The following is a 22,871-nucleotide window of genomic DNA, read 5'->3' on the forward strand; positions in this document are numbered from 1 at the left end:
GGCACAAACTACCCAATGCACAGACTACTTATGCCAGCGAGATAGGATTTAACCCAAGGCAGTCCCAATGACTTGTGTCATAATTGGTTTGTACCGAATAGCCACGGAGAGGCTTTACAATAAATCAAGTTGCCTTATCCTCAAGTGAAGGTGATGCAGCTGTAGTGAATGGGGAGCTTTTGCTGAAGCACCAAGGTCACCCTCCACAAAGCTGTTAAAAAGCTCAAAGGGATGCATTCAACTAATCAGAAGCCCATGGAAGAACATCCAATAACAAAGTGGGGATTCCCTCCGCTCCTGTCCCCATAGCGCTACATTGAATTCCGTCTCAAGTGCTTGGTTTTCAACCAATTTTATTTTGATTAGATATTAGAATTACTCTATCTCAATGTTGGGGGTCATGGGAGAGAGGGAAGAAGCCCCATTGCACAAGAGTAATTCTTGCACAGGGCTTCTGCTGACGGGACTCAGAGTCCTGCCCAATGTCACTTTAAGGTTCATTAAGAAGTAGCCCATAAGGACACCAGGTGGTTTTTACAAGTTGTTGTTTTTTATAAGTCGGCATTGTAGGTCAAAGCTTTAATACTGTACTAGTCCTAAGAACACAGAAACACAGGGCAAGGAAGAAATATAGGAGGAACAGGTGCTTAAAATACTACCTCCAACTTTAATTTCAGAGTGTGTATTTTATTCTATTTAACTGGTGTCACCACGCTTCCTGTTTCATTGTCATCTGAAAATTGGCATACCTAAAAGTTGCAATCCTATGCATGCATACCCAGAAGGAAGCCCCACTGAGCACAAAACTTTATTTTGAGTAAATATGCATAGAATGGCTGCACATCACTGCTGCAACACTCCCAAGGGGCTCGGAGTTGTGCTCTGCATTGCAGAAAACTGGGAAATTACTTGAAAGTGCTGTGTATACATTAGATCTGGTGAGTCTTTGATCAGTACAGTGCTTAGGCTCCCAGGCCCAGTGTGTGGGTTAGGAGATAATTGGGGGGAGAGGGGAATCAAATTACTGAGTTCATTTTAGCAAAATCAGGAACCATATTATTGCTATATAGCCCGTAACAACTATCTAGTTTGCCTGTATTAAAGGATATTGCACATTATGAAATAGGAACAGAGTTACTTATGACATGTGACGTACCCCTATTATGTGAAGTTTCTTCTATGTTGTGTGAATGCCTGGGTGCTTTTGAAAATTTTAAACCTGGATGATTTCCGTTGATTTTTCGTTTTCTTTTTAAAGGTTTCTAACTTTTACAATCAAACTGAAGACTGCTTCTCTTGCTATTCCATTTTAAGATTTTTGTTTTCAAGCATGATACCTTTAGATAAGAGTGTTAATGTTTCACTGAAACTATTATTCATTACCTGTGAATAATATGACGTTCATAAAAGAGGTATAGTATTTGAAAATTCTACGTATTTCAAATGCTTTCTTTACAGTATTGGAGGGTTTTGTTTTGTTTTAACAGCATATACATCTACAGATATATCTATATATATATATAGAACAAAGTTTATTTAACATTTCTGGGATCTCCTGGGCCAATGCAACACTGGCTAATGAAAACATTTATACAAAAAAAGTGCACAAAATGTGAGTTCTGAAACCGTGGGAATGAAAATGTCCATTAGCTGGAGGAGTTCTGACACCAACACAAAGATGGTTCCGGATCTTCTTCATTCTCTTGTCATTCGGAGACCACTTCTTAAAAAATAAAAATAACAGCCAAGTCAAGAGCAATGCAACCCAACGGGACCAAGGAAACAATATACCTCTAGGTCCACTGAGTCATGCTAGAGGAAAAGGTGCAATCATAAACAAGTCCATGTGCATTCATAGCCATAGCTATAGGCTGAAGAACCCTTGATCTTTGTTGCTTTGGTATTAAATAACAATTATAAAAGCTTTTTAGAAATAAAGCAATACATGGTGGGATGGGAGGCTAGGATGCTAGCAGGCCCGGGTTCCTTGTCCATGGAAATCAGTCTCATTCCTAGTCATAAATAAATAATCTCTTTCCTGGTTTCACTTCCACGCCAGGATCAATATCTCTTAACATCTTACTTATTTTATTACTGCTCTTGGTTTTCTGGGACTGATTGAAAGTTGCTCAGAGGAAATCTTTGGTTTTGCTTAAGTGTCCGTGACATTTAATCATGACTTTCCTTGCAGTTTAATTCCAACCAGTCAATCAGTTAATCCACTTCAATTGATTCTGTGCTCTCTGTTATTGGCTTGCACTCATTGGGCATCCTCTGGTGTCGACTCAGCTGGGTGGCTTGTGTGAAGCTCCTCTCACACCTCTCGCACCTGGAGAAGGCAAGAGAGAAAATTGAGAGTGGGGAGCTGCTCTGGGGGAAGGGGGAGCGGGCGGCGGGCTTCGTCTTATCCTGCCTAATCAGAACAGACACTCAAAAGTGGCTTCAGATTTTACTGGCTCAAGAGGTTTAATTGGTGGCTACTTCCAAGGCCTTGATGCCTATGATGGGACAAGGCCTGTCTGATTCAGAACAGAGGAATCTGTCAATAGACAGGGGGAAGGTGATTTCTCCAGAGAGTCCTGTCCTGCTGCAGCTCTGATCACTGTCAGTTCAAATAGATAAAGAACAAAAAGAGATTTTTAGGAGTGAGCCATCAAAGAAGCAGCTTGTCTGCAGTTTTCTGCTCTGTAATCCCTCGGAGAAATTGATGACAAATAGAATTTCACCTCCTGCTAATTTAAAATCAGGAGTCCTACCTACTGGAGCAATTGTGAAGCCATGGAACAATGATCACTTTGTTTTGCAGCAATAGAATAAATCCCCATACTTGCCTGAGATCACTAAGCAGTTGAGTTAAGGAGGCTGTAGTTACTACTTGTAATAGTTTTAAGCATTTTTTTTAAAAAAATGTTACCCGGGATTTGATATTGAGTAGGAATGGCTGATTGGAAAAGTCAAACACTCGCCAGTGCATTTTCATTGTCATATAAAGGCTTCTCTCTACCCCTCCTTCCCTCCATTGATTTAAATGACATGGCAAGATAATGAATGCATTAAGATGTAGGGCTTCTGCAGGGACTGACACAGGGCGTGTGTAGTTCAGAGAGTGTAATCTGCGCCTATTCCAGATAAGAATGTACTCTACCAAATTCTAGTGCTTTAACAGATGGTGACTTCTTCTTCATAATCATTTTGAATGCGTGACACTGATGCCTGACAAGTTTATAGGATATAAGTCAGCCAGGGAAGTGACAGAAAATATGCCCTGGATAGGGTCCACTGAAATGAGTGAAAGCTGAACAAGAGTACCCCATCCTCATCTTGCAAAGAAGAGTCTTGTAGGCTATGCAGAGCTTTAATGTAATGCTCATAGGAATAATCTGGATTTTAAATGGTGCTGTGTAATGCCTACTAACATCTGAGAAGATCCCTATGAAAAAAAGTATGCCTATGAAAAATAAGAAGCCCAAACCCTCTCTGTACCCCTGCTTCTTCAATTGTAATCATTGCATTGGAAAGGAACCACCTTTCACAAACATGCATAGACAATTACAGAATGTTATAAAGTGCCTGTTAATTATTTTTAAAGGAAATTATGGTTTGAGGAACCTCTGACCTGAATGTTACATACTCATTCATCTCACCTCTAGTTCTTGCCTAGGATGTCAACATCTTTAAGTTGTGTTTCTTTGATCGTCTCTCTTGGAATATTTTAGCAGCCTGCTCTACTGTTAAAAACTGCACTGTGATCTTGACAAATGTAAAATGTCAGCTCTAATGTATCAGACCTATCAGCTCAATGAAAATAACTCAGAAGTATTGATCACCTAATGATTTTTGGTGTATTCATTAACGTCTATGTGCAGATCTTCCTCTCTCCAGAGTTCCTGAAATGCTGATGACACATTAGTGTATTGCTGATTGTTTATTAGAAAACTGATTAGTTACTGGATTAGTGTGTCAAAATATACTACCTTTCATTGCTTGACAAACTTGCAAATTATGATTTTTTTTATCATGAAGGCCTTGAAATCAATTCAATTCTTGGATTAGCTTATACAATATAAGGCACTGAGCTATCCTTGGAGTTGAAATTTCCTTTCCCTACATATATAGCTAAAGATGTCCAATACATTCCATTTGTGCATCCTAAACATATATTTCAAATCTAAGAAGTACCTAACCATCACCGCCTTAACAGACAGAGTAGTATTATGACTTAATCTGTTTACATCATAGGGACCCCTGAGCCACCAAAAAATGGATGGTAATGAGAAAGGGCTTGTCTATGAGTTATAACAAAAGTGTTTCAAGAAGCTTCCATTCAATATTCGTAACATACAGATCAGAGTTAAGGGGATGCCCATAAAAGAGCTTCCTCTATTGCTAGTCAGACATTTCAGAACTTATTGAAGAAGTGGTACCCAGGGAAATAAGTTACAATGATACACGGACCATATAAGTGCCCACGCTGCCCTTCTGGTCTGCCCTATAGTCTTGCAGGCAATAGAAACATTCCGTCTTTCTTTCATGTGTAGGGAAATACAAATGTCACTGCATATATCTTGGGTTGGTGTCACTTTGGAGAAGGGATAGTAATGGACTGTTGTGATTATATTAAAGCTAAGATTTGGATAAGATGAGTTGTGGAGGCCCCCAGTGACCAGAATAACCCCTGCAAACAGTGTATGATCCAAAGCCAGCCCACTGCCAGGTGAGGGGCCTAATTTGGGCCCCCAAGCCTCACTATTCTGGAGCTACTCAAAGTAACTGCATGCCCCTCTGTGCCCTGGCTGCCATAAGCCACAGGACGTCAAAGGCAGTGGTGACTCTGCCACACTGTTCTGCTGCTGCTTCCCAGTAGAGAGTTAGGATTGTTCTGTAACACAGTGTATGATCTTATGAAATATACACTCCTATCTATGCATGGTTCACACCTGTATTAAAACAAATCCCACATTTCTCATAAAACAAATTCACTGTTCACTGGTTTACTCGAAATCTTTTTTTCTCGCACCAAACTATTCTAAATTCCCTATTATAACCATAAGTTTATATTTCAATCCTTCGCAGTTGCTTCTTACAGTGGTACCTTGGTTTAAGAACAGCTTAGTTTATGAACAACTTGGATTAAGAACGCTGCAAACCCGGAAGTAGGTGCTTTGGTTTGTGAACTTTGCCTTGGAAGCAGAACATGTTCCGCTTCCTGCTGAGTGTGTTCCATTTGTAAATTGAGTCCCCCGCTGCTATGGGAAAGTACACCTTGGTTTAAGAATGAACTTCCGAAATGGATTAAGTTCGTAAACCAAGGTACCACTGTATTTGCACAAGCAGACAATACATTAGGTATCCGACAATTCTATGCTATAGGTAATAATCCTATATATTCAGTGAATGTGCATAGATCACACCAAAATCAATGTGATTCATATGCAGCTAACATGCCAACCATTTGACATAGCTCTATTTTCTGAATGGAATTGTGTTGTAACTACACTAGACGTTTTGGAACAAGAGACAAAAGAAGAAAGAAAAGGAACAATACAAAAAAGAAGGGGGAGTGGTAATGCCTCTAAATGGGGCAAAGTGCAGCTTTATTGGAAACACGACAAAAACAGGATGTTAAGGGGGAAATGTAAGTGGAGTCAACAAGGTTACACATAAGTAACACCTTAACATTAAAAGAAATCTATTTTCCATTTTGACCTGGAAACCTCCACAATTAATTACTAAAATCTATTTACACAGCAACTACATAAAATCAATCTGATTGCTGGCACTGGTTTTGGCTCTGCTTTCCATTGGCTCTATTAATCCAACATAATGGCTCTGTGGGCACCATTAGTGGACGCAGTAGAACTGTATCATTTCAGGCAGTCCCTATTTGAATTCTGACTGTGCTGGTCTTTGCAAAGTTTGGGCTCTTCCTCCCCACCTCCACGCCTTATCTTACACTTACAAGCATGGTGCCCAGACACGTCTTGAATGGAGGCTAGGCAACCATTGTGGTTATCTCTTGCATAAACAGCTCGTTCATAAGGTCTCTGATAGTTCACAGTGACAGATATCCTCTTACATTAGCCAAATATAAAATGCCTGGTAAATAAAATCAAGTTCAATAAGAAGTTGATGATTGTTATGGAACACACCATTTTTAATGGCGTCTTCCTGTGCCCCAACCACAGCAGAGAAATAAGTAAAAAAAATTAAAGCTCAAATTAGTTTTACTTAAAGGAAAATCATTTTGCATAGGATTGGGGTGCATATGCAGTGTTTAAGGTTAGACTTTTATCTTTTCAAAACATAGGACAGAGTTTGACAGCTGCCAGACATTTATATTCTTATAATCTGCAACTGCTATTACTGGATTTATGGTGTTTTGTTCTTCTGCAACCTTGTGTGTATGTGTCTACAGGGGGTAATATCATTAGTATTTTATAGACTGGGACTTGAGCACCACAGATAATTTTTTACCCAAAGCAGTACAGCATGCCCATTCTAGAAGTGGGGTCTGAAGCCAGATCCTGAACCTGACTTCGACTGCAAAATAAGGGCTTTGAAGTGATCTAATGCTGTTACCTAACATAAACCTGTTTAAGTGACTTCTTTGCTCTACATGCCCCCCCCCCCAAAAAAAAACAGGAACAGAATATGATACTAACTTGTGGTCACATGAGTTTAGAAAACTGGTGATCTTTTAAAATTACCTGATTTACCTGAACTAGTTTAAAATATAGGTAATAAACTGCCTTGTTTACATCCTCATATTAACCTGAGAAGTGCATTAAAGATTCCATCACCAAATATTGCAAGGCAACTATAATGTCAAACCACTTATAATTTAGAATGGAATTCCACATTGCCCACTAAGACTGTGCAGTAGAAAATGGGATTTAAGGATCAAGTGTAGAGGTCTAGACTTTGAAAGTGAGATAGGTTCACTTTCTTCTTTCTGTTGGTCTTGACTTCTCTGCAGAGACTTACTAATACCTGGCCATTAGTTTCTTGCCCAGGGTTTATGAACAGCCACAGAAGGAAGGGGCTGAACCAAAGCCCTACTGATTAAATTGAATCCTTATGTTTATTTATTTAAAACATTCACCTACTGCCCTTTGTCCTATTTAGGATTCCAGGGCAGTGTACAGCCAATTATATCACAGCACAAATACAGTAATTAAAAAATAATAGTTAAAATTAACTATAGATTGAAATGCCTGGGTGAATAAGAATATTTTCACCTGGTGCCAAATGAACTGCAATGTAGGCGCTAGGAGAGCATCTTTAAGGCAGACACTCCATAGCTATTGCTAAGAAAGCCCTTTCTTTTGCTGTTAATTAACTTATTCTGATAGAGCAGGCATGGCCAAACTTGGCCCTCCAGCTGTTTTTGGACTACAATTCCCATCACCCCTGACCACTGGTCCTGTTAGCTAGGTATTATGGGAGTTGTAGTCTCAAAACAGCTGGAGGGCCAAGTTTGGCCATGCCTGTGATAGAGGGTGTCTGCCAGAAGATCTTACAGTATGGACTGATGGTTATGGGAAAGGCACTCCTTTAGGTATTTGGGTTCCAAGCCATATAGAGTTTTAAAGGTAAATACCAGCAACTTAAATTAGGCATGGAAACAAATAGGAAGCCACTTATAAAATTGGCACGATGTGCCTACAACACGACATAATCAAGAATTCTGAGGCTGCCTTCTACATCAATTCAAACTTCTAAGTCATCTTCAAGAGCAGCAGCACATATAACACATTGCAATAATCTAATGAGGTTACCAGAGCATAGATTACCATGGCCAGACTATCCCTTCGTTCATTGGTGAATGAAGCAAAGCTGATAAAAGGCATTTCATTCCATTGAGGCCACCTGGTTTCTAGAGACAATATAAGCATCTGGAAACTGCACATGTGCTCTTTTAGAAAGAACACAACCCTGCCTAAAACATGCACTTCCTACATCCAAGAACCATCCACCCCCGGTGCCACAATCTTGTTATCATTCAATTTCAGTTTATTGGTCCTTATCCAGCACTCACAAATTTTGCTTATTACAGTAATGTAAAATGATGGCTTTTTGCCCACGTCTTCTCTATCAGAAATATTTCTCTTTGTAATCAGCACATGCACTACAATTGTTGTCTTGGCCTCACCCTACTTTTGGTGTTCAACAATCTAGACGTCCTACGCTAGAAATTTCAGATAAAGCCATCCTTTGATACTTTCAGATAAAACTGGAAGGGCTACTATTGAAAACTGCTTTCCCATTAACAACAAGCTCTCCCTAGTGAACTGCTTACAGATATTTGACATATGTTTGCTATATATATGAGCGTGATCTTACAACTTTAAGGAAACATTTAATGGGTTGGTTGCAACCAACAAAGATCTGATTCTGCACAAATGCTATTGAAACAACTTGGTCTTGCTCAAGAACAGTGCCTGGAGGACTGTAGGGGTATTCTGAACTTCAATTCCAAACAGACCTATTCCAAGGGCTAGGATATTTACTGATTCTTGTCTAAATTCCCTTCCTGTTCCTCTGATCCTTTGATTACTTACTTAAAGGGCTTCTCCCCTGTATGTGTCCGGATATGATTGTTGAGTGTAGTAGCACCAGCAAAGGCACGACCGCAATAGCCACACTTGAAAGGTCTGTCACTGGAATGGGTGACTACGTGGTTCCGTAGCTCTGAAGGTTGGGAGAAGGATTGGGAGCAGTGTCCACACTGATAGGGCCTGCAGAAAATAGAAACACCCAATGTGATCACTACTTATTTTTACTGAAGCAAATGGAAAATAATTTGGGTGGTGCAGCTGAGCTTTGGAATGCTAATTTTTGCAAGGGAATATAGTAGTGGGCTTTCTTAAGTCGTTTTGTTTCTCTAGTCTTTTGAAAAAAATAATAATAGTAAAAATGAACATATAAAAACGGCGTACTATATTCTGTAAAGTCCCATCCTTGAAAATAAATATATCATAAAGGGCTCTTTTGGAGAACACTCCCCACTCCCTCATACACTAGCAGTTTATTAAGATAAAAGATAGCAGAGTCAAATTATAACCATCTCCAAATCTCCAACATATCCTGTTTTACAGATTACAGGTCAGCAAGACCAGTTGGGGAGGTCTTTGCTAAAATGAGCGACATGAGCATCGCTGTCTTTAATTCTTCTCAGGATGTGCAGAACAACTGCAGCATGTACCTAAAAGAATCCAAGATGGCGCACCCAGTGTTTCCTCTTTTGTTTTGAGTACCCAAGGCAGCTCATTCCAGATAAATCGGGGTTTGGGAGATGGCCTCATTTGTGCTTTTCTGCTGAGTTTTGTCAATGCCTAAAATACAATATCCTTTCTATACTGAAAAGGAGAACTTCAGATGGAATGCAGATTTAGATTAACAGTTCTGAATTCTATTATTCACTAATTTAAGAGCACTCTTGGGATAACCTGGGGCATGTATTTAACATGTTATGAGTTGTGGTGGTTTTTTATTGTTATGTGATGTGCGTGTGAGTGCCTGCTTGAGCTCCCCTTTCAGTGATGCGTTGCCTTTCAGCATGGTAAGGACTCAGGGTCTCAGTAAGCATATTAACAAGATTTTAAGAATTAAATACCAGAGGGTAGGATAATTGCTCCCATAATTCCCAGCTACAATATATGTAAACCCCACCCCCAACAATAGGAGCTTGTTTTCTAATGCTAATTGCTCTGTGTGTGTGTGTGTGTGTGTGTGTGTGTGTGTGTGTGTGTGATTTCAGAGAAGTTGTGGCTAGGGTATGAAGGCTTAACCCTCCCCTTCCTATGCACTGTGATCTTATAAGAATCCTACACCCTTGCACATTATTTAATTTTTAAAAACACGCATTAATTTAATGTAATTAGGCCCTCAGACACACAAAGGCATGACTGATACCAAACCACACACACAAACCAACACACAAAACAAAACACTGTTTTGTATGTAGTAAGTGCATGTTAAAGACTGCTACTAGATAATGCCTTTATTTTTCCACCCACATCAAATAAATGCTTTCTATAACTATCAGCAAAGAAAGAGCTTGATATACAAGATTAAGTCTAGTGAGCTTTGGCCTTCTAGCGAGCTTTTGTCTTTCATGTGATTATTGGATAATCATTTGTATGCTATGTTTCCACCAGTTCAACGGTGCCTTGCATAAACTGAGACTAGTCAAGGTCTTCAGTGGTCCATTCCAGACTACAGACGCCCTAATATATGTCCTATGCTTGGCAGAACAGGAAGGTTATCTACTTATGAGGAACCCAATGTGTAGGTGTTAATATTTAAAATAAAGGGTACACATGCAAAATCCAATATCACAAGACTAATATCTCAAACCAAATTCAGTCCAAACCAGGCCATAATTAAATATAAGAAGACAACACAGCTATTTGCAGAAGGCCTAATCGTATCTACTTCTGAAATGTGATGTTCATCCTCTCAGTTCTCATGGAGATGTATTCTCAGTGGGACTAGTTTTTATATGAACGGAAACCAAATTCCACCTGTAACTTTCCCAAGCACTCTGTTAGTTTGCATAAAAAAGACACTGGTGACATAGCAAAGCCAGGACAAAAATGACGAACTCTTTGCAATATATTTTTTTGCAAAGAAGATCATTTTAAACATAAGATACTTAACTATGCTTGCTTACTTTCCATTAGTGACACTATCCCTAAGTGGTCTAATTCTAAAATCCTACACCACAGGCGCTGTGGGTTAAGCCACAGAGCCTAGGACTTGTCGATCAGAAGGTCAGCGGTTCGAATCCCACGACGGGGTGATCTCCCGTTGCTCGGTCCCTGCTCCTGCCAACCTAGCAGTTCGAAAGCATGTCAAAGTGCAAGTAGATAAATAAATACCGCTCTGGCGGGAAGGTGAACGGCGTTTATGTGCCTGCTCTGGTTCGCCATAAGCGGCTTAGTCATGCTGGCCACATGACCCGGAAGCTGTACGCCGGCTCCCTTGGCCAATAAAGCAAGATGAGCTGCAAACCCCAGAGTCGGTCATGACTGGACCTAATGGTCAGGGGTCCCTTTACCTTTACCTTTTACCGTTTGTTAGAAACAGCTCATAATGTTGCAAGCCCCAACAACAAATGTAATGTGTGAGCATTAAAATGAAGGGGAGGAAAACACAAAAGACACTAGGCTAATTAAATTTTGAAAAGGGGATAGAATGGAAAAGCATAAAAATGTATTCAAGAAGAGAAATATTCTATTTATTTTATCTATTTGTTAAGTATGGTAAGCAATGCAAAGAGCAGGACTGTTCCCACTACCAGGCCCCCACTGTAACCACAGTGATTACAGTTGCAAGACAGCAACTCTGTTTGGGACACCCAAATATATTGGGCTAAACTACTATGGAACGAATCAGAACATTTACTGTTGCCTAAAGCTCTTGTCAGATATTATGCAAAAAAAGAAAGAAAAAGACGTTACCTCCTAGCCCTGACCCAAACATATGCTTGTCGATCACAGACTTATGCTTAGAGGTTTATGATGATAGACTTCCACCCTTGTATGTTTCAGATTTTCCGCATACAGTGTTAAGCTTTGCAGGTGGCTGCAATTTTATACCGGCTTTCCTGGAAGCAACTCCTATTGAACTCAATGGGACTTATTTATGAGTAGACATGAGCAGGATTGCACTACAAATATTCTAAGGCGCTTGAGCCTCTTCACCCATCTGGCTATTTTTAATGTAGGGAGATGCATTTTTAGTTTCCTATTAGTGTTTCAAGAAAATTAAGATTGTATCTTTAGGCATATTAATGATTTTAATAGCGAGGAGCAGCCCAAGGCACAGCTCACGTTGTCTGCATTTTTAGAGCCGATACGACAGTCTTAATTGCTTTCTCCCTTTTACAAATGTGCGCCTCTAAATAGCTAGAATCCAAAGCTCTAAAGGAAAGGAGACAATGGTGACCAAGCATGTACAGCAATTCAATTAAGCATAAAATAAAGTGTACTCCCTCATTCGTCAACTGAACTGCTTAATTGTGACTACTTGCATCGCTGATCACCAATACTATTATTTCACAGTGCTTCAGAGCAATGATCGTAGAATTTTTTAGCTTGACTAATGGCCTAGCGTTGGTCAATAGTTCAATATTATATTATTTTAATTACTCACATTATAAAATATTTGATGAGTGTTTCCCAACAAGTTTCAAAGAAAAAGTTCTAAAGCTGCAATATGCCACTGCAACGGAGCCCTTTATGGAGCCTTGATTAAGCCCAAAGCATTAGCCATGGACCTCGAATTTTCATAAGAACGTAAGAGCTTGCTGGATCAGGCCAATGGCCCATCTGGGCCAACATCCTATTACCACAAGATACCTGCAGGAAACACACAAGAAAGGAACTAAGCGCAACCACTCTCTCCCCTCCTGCAGTTTTCAGTAACTAGTATTCAGAAGCATGCTGCAACCTACAGTGTAGGCAGAACAGAGATGACATGGTTAGTAACCATTTATAGCCTTATTCTACCTGAATTTGTCTAACACCCCAAATTCCTAGTGAGCTCCAACCATCACCATCTGCATGTAAAATGAGAGTCATTGTGACATCCCTGAAAGGACTATGGTGAAGGTGATTGGTAAGATTATTAAGGCTGGTAAAATGGACAATTAAGCCACTGACCATCTTTGAGTTTGTTCAGTAGTGTGATATTAAAGTTTTATTGCAATCACTGGATTGCACTGTTTTAGTATTGATGATTTAGCTGCCTTAAGTATCTGAAGATGTAGATTAGACAGTTCAAAACAAATGAGTGAAAGTTCTCATCTTCCTGTAACGTAGGTTTCCCCCTCTAGTTCTTGTGCTGACTTGCCTTCCCCCTGCCCATGTGAATTACTGCTTACACTGGTATATGACCTTGGATCTGTATTGATAACTGTGGAGTATCTAGAGAGATCTGAAGATCCCGAGAGCCTTGTTGTTCTCCTCCTGAGGAGCATATGCTAAACTTATATACTTCTCTGGAATGTACATCCATAGCATTTTTTTTTAAAAAAAGACTGGATCGCTTGCACAGTAGAAGTATTGTGTATATATATTTAATAATAAATAAAAACACTGTGTTCTCCATTTGATGTTTCACTCTATTCAAGCAGCAGCATGTGGGAAACCTGCCATATACAGCAGCAGATGAAGCATTGCCCTGTGAACCAAAAATATTCTACCAGACTCACAATGGGGATTCTTCATTGCACATGTAGAGCATGTTCCAAAGCCTTGAGTGAATTGGGGGAACCCCAGTTTAACACAGAGCTCAAAGCATGCAGAGTTTGGGACCACATAGTTCCCATACAATGTGAGCACATGTGAAATCCTATACCTCAAAGGCACACACTAATAATTACTCTATAACTACTGTCATTACTGTGGGACAAGAGGGATATGCTTTTCAGCTTTATTCTTCGTTCAAAGGAATTGTTCACTTAAGCAGAAATCATTCATCAAACTGACATGAAAATTCTGGCAATGATAAAACAAAGATGAATAAGGATAGTTTCTTCTCAAAATATTCTTAAGAATTAAATTATTTTAGTCAAAAACAATACACTGAGATGTGCTGTAATCATGACCAATTGATTTTCTAAGAGTGAGTGGGATCATTAACATTTATTAGCCCCTGGTTATCTATTTTAACAGCTCCCACAACAAACAAATAAGATACTAAATAAAACCAATTAATCTCTTAAAAAAAAAAAAGACAGGTCAACATGATTTTTTATTCGGCAAAATCATGCTGTTCTTTGTTTGCAAATAGTTACCAAACTGAAATACGTGGAACAAAATACGAACAAATAATTAAAAACTACAATGAAAATGGCAAATACAACCCTTTCCAATGCATCATTTTTAAAGTAGAAGAACTGCACAGTTGCCTTTTCCTGCAGTAGTACTTATGTTGTGGTAATAATTGTGATGATAATAATAAAAGTAGTATTTTCTTATCATTCAAACTGTAATTCGTTTTGGTAAAAATATGCATGTCATTTATAGTTTGCAATTGTATGTGGAATGCTGTTGCATGAATGTCATGGGCATCTACTTCCAAGAGCTTGTTACATTAGGGGTGATGAGGATGCAGTCCCACCATCTTCAAATTGGACAAAATAAAATAGTACAGGCGGCGACCATTTTCCTTGTGTCCAATTGATGTGTGAGTCCTTTTGGGCCTGAAAGAGGGCCTGACGAAGCAGGAGTGTAACAAGGTGGGCTTATGCACGCTCTGCCGACATGCAGGGGGGTCAGGAATGGAACCCCTGTGCAAAATGTTTACTACCTGTAATTATAAAGAGTAGTTTCACCGCTTCCCATTGTTAGGAACAGCCTGATTCTAGGATTTCATCTCAAAATAATTTTCAAACTTGTAGAAGCCTCCAGGACGGAGGGTGGGGGGAATGACTAACCAAGGTCTTGGATTCGTGTCCCCCACATGCATCATCACAACTATAGCACTTTGCAGGCTGTGCATAGGGAATGGAGCCAATAGGAGGCTTTTGTTGGTTCTCTAGGAGGTGGTAGACCAGACACATTAGAGGCTTCAGTCTGCTCCATTCCCAGGGCTTAAACATGGGCTACCCCTTGACCACCTCATCAGTTCCGTGGTTTCTTCAGGCAGCTCAATGGAAGGTCTTGCCCTAACCAAACTTAAGCTCTGCAACCAAATAAAATTGTGGCCTTTGTGTAAAGCTGTATCAGACTGAGCCATTATTGCTCCTGGACCTAATGGCATCACTGCGAGCGAGCCCACAGACGCGGACATGAAGCAATCATACTTAATGATGCAGAAATATTGCGGAATGATCTGACGTTTGAGGACAACATAGGAAATTTCTTAAAATTGGGAGAGCTTTGACCACAGTAGTTCAGGCACTGGTGACCCCAAGAATGGATTACTGCAATATATTCCAGGTGGGGCTTCCTTGCACTTGTCCCGGAAGCTGCCTTTGGGGCAGAATGATGTAGCATGGTTGCTAACAGGAGTAACACCTCTGCTCAGAGGTCTGCACTGGTTTACTACCGGGCCAAGTTCAAGGTGTTATTATTAGTATATAAATTATACTAATAATATAGTATAATCTAACAGCTTTGAACCAGTTTAGTAGCAGGACTGCATTACCCCATATGTGCCCACGCAACCGCTTCAATCTGTGGAACATGTGCCACTCATTTTGCATTTGCAATAGATCAGTGTGGCAGTACCTATAGTATGGGACTCTGCTATCGACATTAGGAAGGCACTCTTTTCAGAACCTGCATAAAACATTTCTGTTCAGGGAAGCCTATTCAGACGTAAAAGTTCCACATGTTTTGTTTCTTTCTAGCGACATTTGATTTTAATTGTCCTTTGAATATTTTTGAGTGTTTTATCAATAATTGTAATGTTTTGTCTTCAATTTTTGTAAACCACTTAGAGGTGTGTGTTTTTTTACAAACAAGCAGTTTATACATTTTGCTCAATAAAAGTAATGAATAAATAAGTATACTTTTCTACACAGGGCTAGTAGATACAATGGGGCTAAATCTCAGGTACATGGGCATAAAACACAGCAATCTTGAAGTCTTTTCTTGGTGCCCATAAAGCATCTGAGCACTCGCCCTCCTTGGTCATGACATGGTGAGGGTAATTACCTTTTTCTCTCTAGAAAAATACATAGAGTTGAAGAAGAAAATACGAAGTGTGACACTTTCCCCCATTTTGTCTCCCACCTCTCTCTGCTTTTTCTAAGGCTCAGATCAGTTCCATGGGATGACATTTATCCAGATCTCTTGGGAAAATGAAGTTTGTGCATGTGCACTTTTTCTCTACTCCTGTTCTGTGTGTGTATCAATTGAAAGAGCTGGTGGTGCCTGCAGCATTTATTCAAAAATTCAAATTATGCTTATGAGCCTAAAGTAATCGGCAACCCCTCCACTGATGTGTAATGATGATGCAAATTGCCTTTATGGCATCAGAAGAAGGAATGCCTGTCGCAGGTCTTTTGTGAGTTGGTACCTTATAGGGTTTATGCATGGCAGTTGTTCCCAATTAGCGGGGGGGGGGGGGTATTGAAGTTTTTTTCTGTTAAAATAAAAACAGTTAAACGGGGAAAGGTACATATATCTGTTGTCTCCACTTCCAGTTCATATGCCTTTTCGGTTTGACTGCATTAAAAAAGGTAAAGGGACCCCCTGTCCAATTGTGGCCAACTCTGGGGTTGTGGCACTCATCTCGCTTTATTGGCCAAGGGAGCCGGCGTACAGCTTCCGGGTCATGTGGCCAGCATAACTAAGGCGCCTCTGGCAAACCAGAGCAGCGCACGGAAACACCGTTTACCTTCCCGCCGGAGCGGTACCTATTTATCTACTTGCACTTTGACGTGCTTTCGAACTGTTAGGTTGGCAGGAGCAGAGACCGAACAACAGGAGCTGACCCAGTCACGGGGATTCGATCGGCAAGTCCTAGGCTCTGTGGTTTAACCCACAGCGCCACCCGCGCCCCTGCATTTAGTCGACTGCATTTAGTGAGAGACATTTTTGTCATAGACATCTTGCATTTGGGGGAAAGGGAGGGGGGAGATGGGGTGTGGTTCTTTTGTTCTACTGCCTGTTATTAGTGATGGGGTTTGTGTCAGCATCCTGTGGGTAGGTCGTGTATGTATTTATTTCTTCATATTGATGAAGCAAGAGGTTAGGGGATCCTGGGCTTGGTTGGTTGCATTCTGTTGATTGCAGTGTGGCTTGTTTGTTTGTGGAGGGGGGTAGATTGTTGGGTCAGGTATGGGGGGATAGGTCATTGTCTTGTTGTGCTGTGTATGTGATAAAGGGGAACCGTACTGGGGTGAAGGTGTCCTCATGCTAGTTTGAGTTTGTTGGTTAAATTCTCTAGTAGTGCGGTTTCCCATACATTTTGGTACCAGTGGTCTATGTTCATTCCTGATAGGTCCTTCCACTGTCTAGTTACGATATTTCTAGCTGCTGCAAGTAAGTGACTCATGAGTTCTTTGTCGTGTGTGTGTGTGTGTTTTATCCTGGAAGATATTTAATAGGGCTAGTCTGAAACCTAATTACTACAGGGAAGCTGGAGTCAAAACCAGACTGCTAGCACACAGTCAGTAGAGATTGGAGAAGAAGAGACAGAACATAGCAAATGTTTCAAGAAGTGCCACTAAGCAGATGCATGAGCAAGCAAGAGTTTCTTGTAATAGCTGGAGACAATCTGAGGACGTATATAGAGCTCAAAAATACTGAAGTACAAGACATAGTGTTGATTCCAAGGCCTAACATGACTCACATAAAAACTGTCCCTTGTAGAAATTGTGTCAAGTGCTAAATATGTGGCAGATGTTTTCTTTCTGCTTCTGTCTGTCTCTCACACACCATACACCAACCATCATACAATATGCCGGGGCAGCCAGAAAATAGATTGGGATTCAGTGATAGATCTCTGGGTGATTTGAAGTAGACTGGCAGGGATTTCTGGCTCTCAGTTTTTAAACAATGGCATCAATTATGCCACTTCATCTAAATTATACTGTTGAAATGAAGTGAGGGAGAGGGCTCCCCAGAAGTAGATTTTTGTGTGGAAGGAACGTGAACTTAATTTCGTTCTGGTACTCAGAACAAATTTCTGGGCTCAAAATTGTTTAATTCCAAGTGCATGACATCTTTTGTAACCTGGATCCAGTTGGTGGATCTCAGGATTCTAGTAAGAACAAAGTAGATCCGCAAACTTGAAATCTGCCAGTTTTCCCAATCTGTTGGCATTACTGCGTTGTGACAGTAAATTATTACTGCAGGCCCCATGCAACACTCTGAAGAACGACAGAGGTCAAAACACATGGAAATCAGTAACAAATATATATTGTGCACCTCAGGATACCCTACTTCCTTTCCCCTGCAATTAGCGCCTTCCTACTTTTTCTTTCCTGTACAATCAGTACAATTCAGAAAAAGATAAGAGTGCCTAATGCTTTTCAATTCCTACTTAGTTAATCACTTAAATCCCATAAAGCTTATTCTTCTTTCTCTGGTTTGTGCCCAAGTGGGTTAATTTAAGGTCAACAGATGAAGGAAGGAATGGCCATGAAGGAATGGCCATGAAACAGATTTCTGAAACGAGGATAGCACCGGGATGTTGGTTGAACATGTATAATAAGTACTTATATAGCACTTTTTGAATGTTCTAAATATTGGAACATTTAAAGTACATCATATATACTGGCATAGTAAGGTAACTTCATTTTATCAACCCTCTACTGCAGATAGGACCACCTAGTGAGTCCATGGCAGAGATAAGATTTAAGGCAGGGACCTTATTCACTCACAGCTACATTAGCTGTAATCTATCCTACGCTCCATTGAACCCAATGCAATTAATGCAGCCTGCACATCATTTAGATATAGAACACAGATGTTGTATTTACTTAAGTGATTTCGTAGGTCTCTTAAGCTTAGTCACTCACGCTAGTATCACAACAGAAATGTAAGCATCTGTAAATACTGCTAAAAGATACAAACACTGCAAAATCGCATGAGTCTTGAAGACACCATTTTAAAACTACTTGATTTATGATGAGTAGCAAATTGAACTACAAAACAATCTGCAAACTACTGAAAATTTTTATGCAATAATAATTTGTTGCATACAGCTTGCTGTTTTGATTTGGTTTCAATATTCCAGAGTTATTTTATAAACAGAGAGAAAACAAATCTCGATACAATACTTCCCTAAAAGCTTTTTTTTTTGGTATGTTGTGTGATGTGAATATTTATGATTAAATGTTTGCAGGTTATAAATTAGATCAAGGAAGATTGAAGTGTTTTAAGAAAAGCAGAGATTTAAGCAAGCCAATATACCAATAAAAAGTCCCAAACTACCAAATAACTGCTTAAACTGCACATCAAATCACTATTTCTACATCTATATATAGCATGGAAATAGAAAGATTAAGCACTGATTAACATATATTCTGGGTATGCTCTCATGTGCTGTGTTTACCACCTCACAACATCTTATGCACATGATTATTTACAACTAAGCTAAAAATGAAGAAAAAAAAACTGCATATGAAACTGTCAGGGGAAATATTCATGAAACCCAAAACACATACTATTTATTAAACATTGCATACTGCACATGACATTTAAGGAAAGAAAGAAAAATAAATGTAAACAAATTGTCCTTTATGAGAATTGGCTTTGAGTTAAAAAATAATGAAATAGTTTTTTAAATGCTTCACTGTGATTGAAGGCTTCCGCTTACCCCTTTCTGGAGCCCCCCAAATGGGATTGTTGGGAATTTCTGCAGCAGAAAAACAGAAGAGAAAAGGGATTTCTGACTCCTGGATCAAGGAATAGTGGGTCAATTTGTAAATGGCTGGGCAAAAAACAAGCAAACAAAAAAAATCTTGGAACATCCTTTGGCCAATTAATTTTGGATGAGTTATAGTCATCCAAAGATTGTTTCCAGGAGGAACATGAAATGATTTAACAAACAAAAAAATCACATTGAAGGGTAAGAGGAAACGTAACCTAAATGGTCAAAAGTGTTTTTTAAAAACCCTAATTAATTTCAAATTCAAACAAAATGTGCATACAAACCTGGATGTACTCAATTCCTAATCCAGGTGGATTAATGTCTAATATTAGTGTCACTGGCTGACTCTTTTATATTGTATTAAATATTACTGCCATGGCTTTAATTAAAATACTAAACATTCTTATGCTGAAAAAACCTAATGCTATGCAACTCTTGGATACACTGCTGTACATATTTCAAATGATGAAATAATGAACAAGCACTTTTGACCATGCTCTGCTGTTGTATAATCACCATTTCATGCAATCAAATTTATGCAGGGACTTCACAGTTTATTGCACACAACAGATTATATGTGTTGCTTCAGCATAGTGGATTGCACGCTAGGATTGTGTACAATTCTCTCCTTGGTCTTCAAAAGGCAAAGTAATCTTAGATAATTTCTTAAAATACATTTCAAAGAAGGGGAAACCACTGGGGTGATATCAGTTAGTTATAACCACTTAAATAAAGGAACTTTATGACCAATATTGCATATCATCCTTGGGCAATAGATTAATAAGATTTATAAACAAAATAGATACCTTTTAGGTTAAATGGGAGCAAACAATCCAAAATAGTTGTATAAAGTATAAATTTTAAAAGGTGAACGGTTCTTTTTGTACGTTGCATCTATCTGTGCACTTTTCAATACAGAAAATAGGCAATAGTCAGTGGAGAATTTCTATGATTATATATCCTTGCTTCTTGAGTGAGTGCCAAACATCTGCAAACCCAATTCCCAAAATTTTGCACTGGGTGAACTGTCTACGTACAGGGTGAGTCTTTTAAAAGAGACCCCGTGGAACATGTGCACTCTGTATCCACGGGGCCTGTATAATGTTAATACAAGCCCTGGATGCTTTCATAAAGGCACAAGTAGGAATGGGCATATCTGTCAATTTTGGTTTCAATCAGTTTGCAATTTTTCAAATCTTTGGTTCAGTTTTCCACAATTCTGCATCAGTGTCCTTTTTAAAAAAGTCTTAATGAAAATGAATCAGTATTTTACTGATATACGCACTGCTTAATACACATATTTATACAAACAATTCTCCCTAATATAATGCATATTCGTTATTTTCACTAATATGTGCCTTTATGCATACTTACCCTTAGTGTATGCATTTTTGTAAACATTATTTAGTTGAAGAATGCATCAAAAGTTTGGAGAAGAGTGAATTCTGAAAGATGGCTGTGTTCCTATTTGCACAGTGTTTGGGGAAATGTGAATTAGGTAGAGATGCCTTTAAAAGCTGACTAAATCAAATTTCTCTTCCATCTCCCCAAGTCACTCAAATTGATTCTTTATTCAACTCTAGATGCAGTAGTCACTTACAATATTCTTAAGTCAGTGCAACTAAGTGAATTGCATAGACGAAAGCAACCACGGCTTGTACTAATAGGGATCAGATACCTTTGCCCATGAATCTTCACTACTGCTACCACAGTAGAAGAGGAAAAGACACAACCTGTTCTTTCTCTGTAATAAGTCATGGCAGTAGTGATGCTGGTGAATAGGAATCACTGGGCACTGGGTAGGGGGTCAAGACTTTATATTGATTATAAATCTATGCTAGTGTTTAAGACTCTGCCTAAGGCTATTGATAATGGGATGCCATTTTTGTTGTCAGAGAAGTCACCAAGCGCCACATTTAACTCCCGAGTAGTAGAGATAGCAGCCATGTTTCTCTGGGCTTTGGCAACGGTATCATAGTGCTACTGAGAGTTGATCACATCATCGGTATACACCATGTCTATATGAACATGGATTATTCCACAGGTGTTGACTCAGGCCTTGTGACCTACCATAGAGGAGAAACTGTCAAACCGCCCCAAAATCTAGTTTCAGTTCCATGGCTCCAGAAAGCCCCAAATTTAGAACAGAAGCAGCAGCCCTATTAAAAATCTACTACATGTCCTTCGCCAAAAGAGACTTCGCATAAAAAGCAAAGATCTTCCTGGTAATCCAGGAAAGATGCTTTATTTATGTGCTCAAGACTAACTCAATCAAAAAAATGCATACAGTACAGTGTATAGTCATGAACTTATGAACATGACATATCACGAAAGGGAGGTGGCTAAGATCCTGTTTTTTCCCCAAGCAGCATGAGAGAAAAATACTACCTATATTCCTTCTTTCTATGTAGAAGAAGGATGGGACCTAAGACTCAGCTACATCCTACTTGTTCCCTTTTCCCAAGAGACCAGCATTGTGATAATTACAAAGGCAATGGTAATGAGGCACTCAGAAAGAGAGGAGTTCAAGGTTCTGTTTCCAGATACAACACAGTATGCTGTTTTACCAAGTCAGACTACTGGATTATCTAGATCAATACTGTCTACACTCAGCTGTTCTCTTAATGACATCAGGTGGGCACAGCAAGAAACACACGTGCATGAAGAACACTGATCTGGAAGCACCCCAAAAAAAACATTCCTAGCACCAATATGTTGGGGGGGGCGGAGGCATCTAACTGAAAGAAGGCACAACCTCTCTACAACAGATAGCGTAGCCCTATTTAAGGCTAAGGGAAATTTTGCAGGGCACATCCTTCCACTTGATCACAGATGATACACACTATCATGACCCTGAAAAATGCAGAGTTGTGAGTGTGACATAACTACCTGCTGCTAAGAATTCTGCTTTCTTATAATGTTCACACAATTCAGATTTTTCAGACGCTCCATTTCCCTACCTACTATATGTTCCATTTTATTTTTGGCAAATGGAAGGACTTTGAACTTTCATTTGAAACCTCGCCCACATACCTAGAGCACCAGCCAGTGCTTCAAAATGGCATCTACAATGGAGGGGTCAGAAATAGAATATAAATAGCTGTGCCAGATTGCAGCTAATGCCAGTGAACTATGAGAATCACAGAGTTTCCTCATTCCTTCCTATGAATGAGAGCAGGAGGGTAAGATGTTCAGTATGTGTGGAGTTCCCCATGTACACAAACAAAATTGTTCCTCCACAGAAGAGGAACTTTTGTACATGTGTCACTTCAGATTATGCCCAACGCAATGATTAATCTGTGCTATGTCAAGGCTAGATAATTTGGTTCGAAATGTTTTTTTTTTAATTAAGTAGATCTTTCTAATTCAGATTCAGTCAGAAAACTAAGCCTTGTTTTTCACCCTCAGGCTTTTGTTTATTGTTGCCTGAATGCCCAGGTTCATGAGTCACAGCACTAATGGGGCTCTTGTGATTAAGATCCTATAAATGTTTGGAGAACTTTGAGAGCTTGCATTTTATTGGCACATTTATC

The 22,871-nt window shown here is 39.5% G+C and overlaps 1 protein-coding gene across 5 annotated transcripts in view; it reads right to left on the reverse strand.

Annotated features, from left to right (window-relative positions):
- Window positions 1–1,511: 1,511 nt before the first annotated feature.
- PRDM6 (PR/SET domain 6) overlaps window positions 1,512–22,871 on the reverse strand; it is a 107,205-nt gene continuing 85,845 nt past the window's right edge. For 2 of the 5 annotated variants that reach the window (XM_083702358.1, XM_083702357.1), the window contains exons 7-9: window positions 19,285–19,323; window positions 8,562–8,738; window positions 1,512–2,329 (exon numbers count right to left, since the gene is read on the reverse strand). In XM_083702358.1, the coding sequence (XP_083558484.1) occupies window positions 2,215–2,329; window positions 8,562–8,738; window positions 19,285–19,323 (331 nt within the window). In that variant the 3' untranslated portion in view covers window positions 1,512–2,214. The remainder of the gene's footprint in view (window positions 2,330–8,561; window positions 8,739–19,284; window positions 19,324–22,871) is intronic. The other 3 variants (XM_083702359.1, XM_083702360.1, XM_083702361.1) reach the window with 3 other exon arrangements.

Source organism: Podarcis gaigeae (assembly GCF_964106915.1).
Source record: "Podarcis gaigeae genome assembly, chromosome: 11".
Classification (NCBI taxonomy): domain Eukaryota; kingdom Metazoa; phylum Chordata; class Lepidosauria; order Squamata; family Lacertidae; genus Podarcis; species Podarcis gaigeae.